The 12,409-nt window shown below is 35.4% G+C and overlaps 1 protein-coding gene across 2 annotated transcripts in view; it reads left to right on the forward strand.

Annotated features, from left to right (window-relative positions):
* Positions 1–12,409, forward strand: part of LOC126810424 (speract receptor) — a 113,142-nt gene that overhangs the window by 78,857 nt on the left and 21,876 nt on the right. For both annotated transcript variants that reach the window (XM_050535482.2, XM_050535483.1), the window contains exons 13-15: positions 4,098–4,169; positions 4,773–4,935; positions 6,803–6,952. In XM_050535482.2, the coding sequence (XP_050391439.1) occupies positions 4,098–4,169; positions 4,773–4,935; positions 6,803–6,952 (385 nt within the window). The remainder of the gene's footprint in view (positions 1–4,097; positions 4,170–4,772; positions 4,936–6,802; positions 6,953–12,409) is intronic.

The following is a 12,409-nucleotide window of genomic DNA, read 5'->3' on the forward strand; positions in this document are numbered from 1 at the left end:
TTTATAAAAACTAAGAAAATAAAGTTTTAATAATAAACGATTCTTTGATAAATATTATATTGTCGCCTCAATAACACCAACATATTCCGAAGTATTTGTAAAAGAGATTTAAACAAGTCGTAATCTAAAGTATTAAACAAAATATTTTGCAAATGTCAGCAGAGAAAAAAAATTTAATACACTATTATGGTTAGCGTTATTACTCGAGCTGAGCGACATGTTGTCTAAGATTTCAAATTAGCGGCTAAAAAATTTCAACAAAAGATTCTGAAAATTGATGTTTCATTAAGTCACTGGGTAATACAATAAGTTCGGTAGGTGCGAAATTCAAAACACAAAATACAAAATAGATCTCGATCATATTTTTGTCTCCACAAAACTATTCAATATTTCTCGGTATTTTGAAACAGGACAAAATATCAACGATTTTGTCATATCAAGGGCGTCTGCATTGAACTTATTCTTCTGCTATTGTCCCATGCCATAGTCTTTTACTATTCATTTCATTTAATTTGATTTATTCACAAATGTACGAATTCCACATGTCCGATGGGAACGACTTTGAAAACGAGTTTAGAGTGATTGTAGATAAAAAAAATAAGACTATGGCCGAGTGGATGTGGTTGTGATGACGATACTACCAGGGCTGGATGACCTGGCGCCTGGTACGTTCGGGCATTTTTATGCGCGAACTCTTAGGTTTTTTTACTGGCATGCGCACAGGTACTATTTCTTTTTCTTTTAACAAGTACCCAAATCGGGGATTTCGTGCGGAGGTAGTTCGGAGGTAAACAGTCTGTGAAGTACAACACTTGCCACTGTACCTGTGTATCGCTAATTATAAACCGAATGTGTGAAGACAGTTCATACATATCACTCAAAAATTTTTCAGTACAAACTCAGTTGATTCACGCTCGATTTGCTACTAAACAAACCCATCGGTTTATTTTCTCAACAGTGTGACCCGAAGTGACCGCGGATTTATTGACCTTGTATGAACTTATCCATAGCTATATCCTTACACCGAGAGAAATTATCTAGTCTCGGTGAAAAGAACCATGGTCATCTGGTAGAAAATTACTTTTGTATTTTTTGGAACGGAAAACAGTGTTTTAAGAAGCAAACCAACCTGCCGCACATGAGGAAGTCATTATACTAATAATAAAAGGCGAGACCTCTTTTTGCGGCGCAGGCTTATCACTGAGTAGTAAACCGTCCACAAACAATAATATAGGAAGCCTAGTGACGAGTGTTGTGGTAAGTAGGCTATAGACTATAGGTTTGAGTCGAGATTACTCGCTTTCAGTTTACTCTGTTTTTGCGATAACCAATTATGTGAGAAATACCATACTGACATTCGGTTTTTAAAAGTTGTACGCGAACTAAATGCGTTTGTTAGATACTGACAGAGCAGCCCCGAGTCGAACAATCGCCGCCCGAGCTGTCTTCGTCAGCTAGTTTCCCAATATCGTGCAATAGGTGTATTAATGTGATTTTTAGGTTTAACCCCGCAAACAATGCCAAAATAGTGTTTTCACTGCTTACAGAAAACTGAAATTTAAAAAAAAATTTTTTATGAGGGTGACCCTCCCACACACTCCCTATCGAGCTGCCGCTCGGTCTGCGCAGCCTCATGCCTGGCACATACTGTCAACATTGTATATTTTTCCGTTTCCGCCCTTCCCCCCCACAATATATATTTCACGGCTACGTTGCGACGGTACCAGCATACCCAGTTGTTGACACCCATTACATCACTCCTGTCTAACAAATCATAAAGCTGTGGTGTTACGGTGGCGGCATAGTATTTCACCGTAACACCACAGCCACTCTAACCATTCATAATACATCTAACTATCCCTTTACAGCACTTCACTCCCTACACATTTCCCCTCGTCCTACTTTCCCAAACGTCAACAACACATCTCATACATCCAGTTCGCTGATTAACCCTTGTACCACGTCTACTGGATTAATATTATGTGGGAGCCTAGGTCAAGCATTCCGCGGAACACTTATGGTAGACAAAATAAAAAACCCAGGGACTCTCTTTATGGAACATTTTGACTGTCATTTAATACCTTTTTTTTAAATTTGTAAAGCAACCTGTTATTTACTTGAAGATGAAACTAGAGCGGGGTTAATGCTAAAATATAGACCGATCGACGCGATGCATTATATTTTCGAAGAAGTTTTCCTCATTCACAAGCTAGGCTGTTACAACACTATACCTTACATAATCTCGAACTTGGATGTTTACTATACCGGTATTGGGGCAAATCGCAGTACAGATTTTAAAATCCAGCCTATATAAGCTCTTTAAAAATGTGCTTAGTCTGCCTTGTTTTATGTGTAGTGGGGTAATGAATTCACGCTACTAATAATAGAGCCTGTGGGAATGATCTATTTTATAAAATAATTAACATGTTAATGACCTTCAGATGTGTGAAATAGGTTTATTTAAAGTAGCTAAGTCTCTAACTCAATATCTTCCAAAATCTTCAACATTGAAAACACGAATTATTTGTCAATTTAAAACAACATTGATGCTGTGATCTTACCGGAAAAAGATGGGCTTCTGATATCCAATATTTAAGACAAAATAAATACTTTACCATTGGTACACGAATCGTGTACCATAATGCATTTCAGCCCAAGTTCTAGCAAGAGACTCGAGGAACGAGGCTAGACATATTGCACCAAACCAAGCGGCGTATGTAGACTGGAATAACCAGACGCTAGGAATTTGCATTCGATTGAGACTGCTGGCTTATTTCACGGAACATAACTGATTTGAAATTAGAGTAAAAACGGAAACGATTGAATGTAAATCAGTTTATATACATCCATATTACAGTATTATATGAGTTGCGACCCACTTGTGTCAATTTCTAGGTCCCAAATGTTAGCGATTTAGCTCCTTTAACTTCCGTGTCCACTGTGGAGATACTAGGAACAAAAAACATTCTTTGAGTGGCACATTCATGTACTTGTGTTCCCAAGAAAACATTATTTAATTATATTTGATGGACAATATAAACATACGAAGAAAATTTATATGTACGCCGTTGGCCACATTTTTGTAACCTAATATGTTTGCATTTCCTTTGCATATAAAGAAATAAATTATTGTTCATAAACACAATCTATTGCGTTCTAGATTGAAGTAATGGTATCGGTTTTCATTACTGTAATACAGCAGATGTGTTTCATAATTGCATTTTTGTCTAAATTGGTCTTAGCAACATTTTCAAAACGTACAAAGTCAGAGATAAGAGTGACGGTACACGCGTGATTATGTTATCAAACAAACAAATAGTAGTATTATCAATACTTGTTGACAATAGTATGTGTTAGATTCACATTTAATTTCGATTATTAAACATGCATTATATATGCATCTGCTGCAGGTCTTTCTTTAGGGTTATCTAAATTATTAATTAGACATTAATTAAACATACATTCTGCAAGAGCTAAATCTGCCTATTGCGGGTCTTTCTTTAGGCCTGAAATGTTTTCTAAATTATTAATTAGATATTAATCTCCTTTCCCCGGCCATAATCAACTCTCGATGGCGTTGGATTTCTCCGATATTAAATAGATAAAAACAGTTCAGCCATATTTTGATTTAAGCTAAAAATGGAGGAGCGAGACTCAGCTTCGAACAACCAAAGGCTAATATCGTCGCTCGCAATAGAGTAATTTGAATGAAATTTTCAAATTATTCATTTTACATTATCTATTTTCGAACTATTATAGCAGACCATAATCAACTCTCCATGCCATCGTTAACCTGCGATCTTTTGCGGATCTAAATACATTTTGTGGTGGATAATTTAACGTAAAATTGGACAATCGAGACTTTGTTCATAATAGTACCAACGTTAGTAATGATGATCGAGGCTATATCTTAAAATTGAATAGTTAATATCTCGGTTGATAGTAAAGCAATTTGACTGAAATTTTCAGCATTTTCTGTTTTCAATATCTATTTTTTAACTATAATAACGAGACCTGTCAATTCTTTATCTAACTAATCTTACCTAATGTCCCTTTAAGTTGTTTTTTTATATTTAGTAATTGTTTTCTGTTTGCAGGATATCTTAGAGAATGAAGATTTACAGCTTGATTCCATGTTTATTGCATCTTTGGTATTTGATATGATTAGGGTAAGAGCTTATATATTTTTTGGTGTTTCGTTATTAGTTTCTGACTAAATTAATACTCACCACTCTTAATTAGTTGTGTCACACTGAAGCGATTTTTTTCACTTGGTTATCGTTCATTAGGTACTCAGTGCAAAGTTAGCCCGACCTGACTAAATTAATCCCCATGGCTCTTAATTAATCGTTTGGCACTAAAGTGGTTTTGAATATTTCAATTTTATCGTTTGTTGATGGTTCATAGATGTGTACTCAGTGCAATCTTTTAATGAAAAAATGACTTGCGTTACATACGATGTATTACATTCCTACTTATTCCAACAATATATGTCATGTATTTATAAACATGAATGATTTAGAATTTATTCCATTTAGCGTCCAAACTTCTAATAGTCCAATAAAGTATTGTTGTCTTGAACATTCTTAAATCACAGACCAGACTCGATCGTTAGAATACATGTAATGACAAATGTACGGTAATCTCACATATTACTTTACATGGGTATTTATGATTTTGCGTTTGACCAGTAATAAGAACAAAAAAGCAAGTTATATTCAGCGGTGATTAACCGACATTTACTGTTATTTGTAATATTTACGTGTTTTCAGGGAATGATGTATTTACACAGCAGTGAGATTAAATCACACGGGAAATTAAAATCTTCGAATTGTGTAGTCGACAGCCGATGGGTTTTAAAGATAGCCGACTTTGGTCTTCATGAATTTTTATCGGGTCAAGAAGAGGATCTGGGGGAATATGCCATGTATAGAAGTATGTTGTCTGAAGTACATTTTCATGTTCAATTAGAAGTTAATTTCAGTAACCTTATTATTCTGCTTTTGAATTCACCCTTGGTGTCAATAATAGATATAGTGTTCATAATTTAAATCATTCGTCGATCTTTAAGAAGAAGGAGGATTATAGTCCATTTAGCCTCTGATAATGTACAATGTTATATTCTTGATAAATATGTCATGTTGAAACATGATTATATTAATAAGATCACAACTGATGTTATCTGAAGACATAGCTGTGCTAACTGTTTGTGTTTCAGTTATGCAAGACAAAGTTCTGTTTAAAAGGTCCATTATAGACGATAAAACCAACACTACTATCTCTTATGTTTATTATTTTCGGGAATTGGTATAGTATTGGGCGTGGGGCGGTGGGTCCGAAACAAAAGATTCGGATATATTATTTATAATCTAATCAATGATAATTTGGTTTTACTTTCTTGTACGACCTAATCAAAAATAGAACTTAAAGAAATTTGAATTGTGGCTTACACAAAAGATATCTTTTTTGAACGTTCTAATCGACTGGCTTAGTGTTTCTACAGATCACTTCTGGCATGGCATAACAATCAATGAAAGAATCAACCACTGATTGCTTATAACTTGTTGGTAAAGGAAAAGATTGATCAGACTTCAAACACATGTGGTGGCAATTCATACACAACACCTACATATGTTACAATCTGGTTATAGACTTTAGCGATTAACCCCCGGAATAAAATCCTGAATGACCACTGCGAGTTAACAGATCCCTGGGGTACACGCCGGTGATTTTCAGATCACCTCTGTTTGTAGTGGATGCTCTCTTTCTCTTGAGCTTTCAATCATAGCCATGAGAATGATGAACATTGGTGCTGTGAATGTTGATATATTCATTTGTATTATTCTCTCCACTCTCCTTCTTAATTATCCGTCAAGTTAAGCATATACAGTTATTTGTTAGCCTTGATTTTAGCACTGTATATTTTATCAGTATCCTGTATATTATATGTCCATCACGATTCTGTTATATCGATCAATGGCATATAGTCTTTATTAAATTGCTTATAGATTTAAGATACAGCTGTCCATTTCAGAATATATCTGTATGCCAATTATAACTCAAGTACATATAAAATCAAAGCGACTTTATTTCATATTATAGAAGTTTTGTAAACACCCCCCCCCCCCTCTCCCATAGGAGCTTTGCCAATATTTGCATTTGTTATATATTCAAAATAGATTCTAATCAAGATTTGGGTTACACCAAACCTCTGTTTGTATCAACTAATTGTAATTAGCTAATTAAGTGGGAACTTAATAACACATGTTCAGTCTATAGTAATTGAGACAAGACAAGACATAATCAATAATACATTATGTTTCTAGAAAAGTTCATTTAGGTATTCGACTAAGTATGACGCAATGCAGAAGGCTTAACTTTGTTTACAAAAAAATCGCAAAAATGGAGAAATTATATATTGGACAAAAAAAAAATCATCATTTATTGGAATTTTATCATTAATTTAAAAAACGGAACTAAATTTATCTTTATAAATACCACCTTGGGGATATTTGAAAGGAGCATTGACAAAAATAAGATATTTAACTCGTTCCATAAACGGTGTATACGTATATTGATAAAAGACACGTCATTAAATCCGACGCCGCACAAAACCCAGTAGACGAATTAACAAACATTATTTTGCGTAGCCAATCCCAATGGTGCGTTGATACAACCCACGATAAAGGAGGCCATTCACTTTACATAATGACATTATATCTTCTGTATTCATTATGGCACTACACCCTTCTTTACATGTATTTATGACTTATTCCTTTACTGTATGTGGTTGTCTTTTCAGATTTATTGTGGAGAGCACCAGAACTGTTACGGTCAAAAACTACAGTTCACCGAGGAACACAGGAAGGCGATGTGTACTCTTTTGGTATAATAATGTTTGAGATACAAGGAAGAATGGGTCCTTTTGGTAACATCGACCTTTCACCTAAAGGTGGGAAAATCGTATACCTTACACACTATATTCCTTAGTTAATTAGCCAGGACCAGATTGAGTATATGACAATTTGTCAGCAAACCGCTGTATCCATATCGTTATGGATGGCCGAATGGTTAGCACGTGCGCGCTGTATCATAAGGTCTGTCATTGAGACAACTGGCGTGGTTTAGATTCCCCGGTTGTACGTGACAAGAAATAGGGTCGTATGTCTAACCTCGTGGGTTTTCTCCGGGTCCTCCGGTTTCCTCCCACTGCTAAAGACCCCTACGCGCAAGCGATTTATTGAAATAAAATTGAACCATGTGTTATTCCCGAAATGACCTAGTATGTATAGAGTGGACGATAAACCCCATTCTCCCCCTCTCCCCCTTTAGATAGCAGACGTTGCAAATGCCAGCCTATAAAACTATTTAGTATTCAATATATTATTGATTGAATTAGATCTGTATTTCGTTCTGGTTTTAATTGTGACTACACTGCTTCAAGTTGACGTCGAGGTCTAGCTGGGACTAAAAAGAGCATCTCGTTATTGGCTATAAGTGAGTTCTGGTCAGGCCCCGAGTTTACAAAGCTTTCTCAGACTTAAGTTAAGAATTTACTCAACTTACAATCACTGTTTATGAGAAATATATTTGATCCAGAAACACAAAAATTTTGCACATAGTTTCTTATTGATGTATTTGATACATTAAAACAACAAAAGTTTTATAAAGGGCTATATTGTAGTTAAAATAAGGCCAACAATTTAGAGTAAATTCTTAACTAAGTCTGAGAATGTTTTGTGAACTTGGGACCAGGTCATTTGGAAACAAACGTTTAATTTGTTAGATTTTACAGTAGTATACATGTAAATGACATAAAACGACAAGGAAACGGGAGTATGGTTTCATATCAATTTGACTGATTGAGAGACAGAGATCGAGACAAACTAGGTCGGTTCGAGGTTAACATAAAGTTCAAGTTCATTTCAGTATTTCGCTGGTGATTAGGGGCCTTTAGCAGTAGGAGGAAACCTGGAGAGCCGGTAAAACCCTACGAGGTTGTCGACCCTATCCCATGTCACGCACGAGATTGGGATTGAAACCACGCCACTTGACACAATACCAGACCTTAAATGATCTAAAGCGCACGCGTTATACTATTCGCCCCTACCCACATCGCAGTTGTAGGCGTATGAGAAGTATGAAGCGTGCTGTCTTTCTAGCATGTCTATTTCCTGCTTTTACCATGCATCCGGGAAAACACACCAAAAATGTATGTAAAAATGTATGTAACAAAAGGGAAGTTGTGTCTTATAAAGTAAATTGGCCAAAATTTGAAAGGAAATGCCGCCGCTGACACATCCGTTAAATATTCGTTTACACTAGAATAATAATGTTTAAAATAAGAAATAAATAAATAATTCACAGTATCACCTTGTTACAGGCTTTACAATCAAATCTCCGAAGGAATAGATTCTGCTTTTATTTTTTATTCTCTTCGATTTTCTATGTCAACCATAATAGATGAAACATTGAAAGTCCATAATTCCATTTTCACGTGAATATCAGCTGGCTTCCGTCTCTACTCTAATGCCATTATAATGGGTTATCAATTCTTGACTGATTTAATAATTATACATTAAGCTTGTCTAGCCTGAAAGGCTTTTTCTCTCTTGAAATATGAACTTGATTTAAAGAAATAATTTAACACCCCAAAGATTTTACGGTTTCATTTTATATTTTCCCCCTAACCTTACTAGAATTGATTGACTGGTCATAAATACAGATTATTGCGACGTACAGGGTCCCACGTTATGTTATTGGCCTTGATATCGACGAATTGTAACCGTCTTATAATCGTTAGTCCGGTCGCCAAACCCAATATTTCAAGTGAACCTGGAAATTGTATACAATTTTTTTTATGGGTGATTTTAGTAGCCTAGGGTGTGTCCTCTTTCGGAATCTGCCGTCAGCGTTTTGAGAAATTCAAGATGGCGTCCAAGACGGCCGTCACATGAAATAATCCCGATAGCCCCCATAGTATTTATTCTAGGATGATAATTTTGGTGTCTAACAGTGTATTTCTTGGGTCAAGAAATACAATGAAATCGTTCATTATGTTGTGGGGTGATTAGATGATAGTAAAATCCAAATGCCAGACAATATTGCCCTTTAAGTCGTTAGCGGCTGTTGAGGGCCATTATTTCACCAAAACAAACTATATCTAGAGACAAATTATATAATTCTGGATATAGGAGCATGGGAGTGATACGATAATACCACATACGTGTCTATCAGGGGCTCCAGGGTCACATGGGTCGGTCCTGAAAAGGGAGGCACAAGCTGTTTGTTGAACATTTAAAAATCAAAATTCTACCCGTAAAACTGTAACATAGTTTAACCTCCACAAAACTAGGTAATATCCAGTTTAATCCATTAGTCGTGTTTGTGGCTGCAACCTATGACAGCACAAGCGCAAAATACTGTATATTCTAAGCCATCCCTAGTACAACTACAAGGACAGGTACAAGACTACATGGTTTGGGTGGGAATAATAACGAAACCTTTCCCGGTTTTAGATGCCCCCCCCCATTGTGTCCAGATACTGATTTCTTGAACTCTATCCATAACAAGCTGACATAAATACAGTGGCCTGTGTAAGCAATGATTCTATTGAGAAAGAATCCAACAAACTCAAACCACTTTCAAAGCTGTTCCTTTCCCCACGACGTAGGCGCATGTAACCATGTCACATCCAGTGAGAGCATGCGCTGGCAGGATTTCAAGGATAATTGACATGTGTTTCTCCGCAGTTTGACCAATGTCAACGTTTGTTCTTTCCTCGATTGGCGATTCCACTGTAATCTTGTTATGGATAAACGCATCAATTATTTACAGAGTTATTTGATATCCAAACCATATAATCACTCTGCTGTTCAGTGATTTTAAGTAGGTTGATGTGAATTGTCATGTGACTGAACCCTATACTATTCAAATTCACGCATAATGTAATGCATGTGAACCATACTGAAATAAACCTCTCATATTTGCAGAGATGTTAACATGACATCGTAGCCCCAGACATTTAGGTTACCGCCTTTGTCATAGAATCTTCAGAAACATAATGGACTCTTTGTTTGTTAAAGGCCTTAGTTATTATACCACTTATATCATTGATTTGGCGTATTTTGCCATACTACATTTTGAAAAATCCTAAGGTTGCTTAAATTATGTTGAAATTCAGAATGTCATTAGAAGCTTATAAATATAAATATTCAAGATGAAAAGCAGAGGTCCTTCTGTGTCCTCGCTGTCCAACATGAAAGAATCACTGAATTTGATGAGGAGTAGACGGAAAGCCGCTGTTCGGTCAGCATTCCCTCATTGCATGACGTATGCTCGTCTTCATTAGTTCAATTGGTGCAGAAAAGTAGGATATTAAACCGCATTTCAATTTCAACTTACAAGTCTATTTGAATAAGGAGAGCAAAATATAATGATATATGATTCTTCGTTATCTAACTAATGATACCATTTGTATTTATTGTTATAGTTCCATACTGTGATTTATAAATACTTTGATCCTAACTCGTCTGTAGGTCCCTGGCCTATCATTATTCACCCTTATACCTTAACTGCTTAGCCTATTGAAGTAAAAATAGACAAAGTTTTATCCCATTGCCTTAATCATTGCAATCCATATTTGAATTTGGTTAATCTTCGAATCAAACTGATCGTGCTCAATGGAGATTGTTCGTAAATCCCGCCTCCGAGACCAAGTAATTGTTTTTCGTAAAGTTCTATGAACAGGCCACGATTGTTGATCGATCTAAGCTATAAATTACGCACAGGGAGAGGTTGAGAGGAGACGGATCAAAGGTAACGGGGAACAGTATTGAACTGTATTGAATTATATATTAATGAGATCTCTGAGGAATTCAAATTCGAACGAGATTTGTCAATTACTCATACTGTCCTTTACTTTGCTAAAATGCATCAAACCCTGCCCGGGAACGAAATATTTATTCATTTTATTTCAACAGTTGATATAAGTGTGAAAAAAGAAAATGCCCTTTGGTGACTGTGCTACCCTTTTCCAATACTGCAAGTGACGCTCATTTAAAAATTTTCCGCACCTTTTTGGTGATGTTTGCAGCCTCCTACGTCCGTAGACTTTTACACGAGTTACCGCTAATATATGAGAATGTTTGAAAATCTCGTTTATTTGAGAGAAGCTATGATTCTACGTCATGAATAAGGCATTAGTAATGGTCTATAAAGTAAGAAGTGTAGAAGTAATATGTTTTAACAATAATCCTTGTACTGAAATTCGTGTAGCCATATTGTTCAAGAATTTCGCAATGCATGGTGGTGGGGATGGGGTTAGATAATATTAAAATGCTTTTATCTATACATAAAATGATAATAGATCTTTATAGAATATAATAGAAGTTTATGTAGATGTTTATGTAGATGTCATAATAGAACGTTCTGAATGAAATACAATCATTACAAAATCTAATTAAGAATATAAGTTGGGTAAAGTTACATTGGATGTCAAATTTTGATCCGAAATGTAGATACATAAACTTATGGTTGCCGGCCCACCCCATTTAGAAGTGAGATCGTTTGTTCTAGATTTGGGTCTTTGTATTGTATATTACTTATTTTTGATAATACCTTGATATCAAGGCGCATTTTGTATTTAAAGATGCATTATGCTAAAGCTAAATCTGCAAATGCCAAGTCATTTCTCCTGCTTCAGGTTTTATATGAAATATTATTTAGACATAATTTTACATGATAAACCCATAAGCAACCCCCTAGACCATCGGATGACCAAACTATTTAATGGATTAGACCACCCTCTCCATATAATAGGCTAACATTAAATTGGGCGTAGAGGCCTCATTTATTATTATGTCAATGGTACTTGGCAATATCTTGTCAAACTTTAAGCACCCAAAACTTCTCTCAGAAGTAATCTGACTAAAGTTTCAATATATTCATTTTACATTATCTATTTTTGAACTATATAGCAAGAACGAATAGCTGTTTATCTAAATCTTGCATAATGCATCTTTAATCGATTGGACTTTTGTAGACGGAATAGCTCTTTAAAAGTTACATATCATGATGAATGACTTCTACAGAACAAAAGAATTTAAATTAACGCGTGCGCTATTATAATAAGAAAGTAATATTAGTCTTATTATAAGAAAACACATGAATAAAAATAAATCACCTTCTTTATCAATCACCGGCGACATTTGAAACGGCGACATTAAGTTGACTTTAACGCATAAATAATATGGCGATAAAGGAGGAAAACGTAATAAAATGCAAAGCTTATTCGTTTTCTTAATAGATATCGATAATCGAAATTCTGCTTTAAAATCACCACAGAACATGGTTGCGAAGGTTTGTTTGAAACCGGCGCCTGTCATGTGTTCTGTGTTTCTGTCTTTTT

This window comes from Patella vulgata, chromosome 2, assembly GCF_932274485.2.
Source record: "Patella vulgata chromosome 2, xgPatVulg1.2, whole genome shotgun sequence".
Classification (NCBI taxonomy): domain Eukaryota; kingdom Metazoa; phylum Mollusca; class Gastropoda; family Patellidae; genus Patella; species Patella vulgata.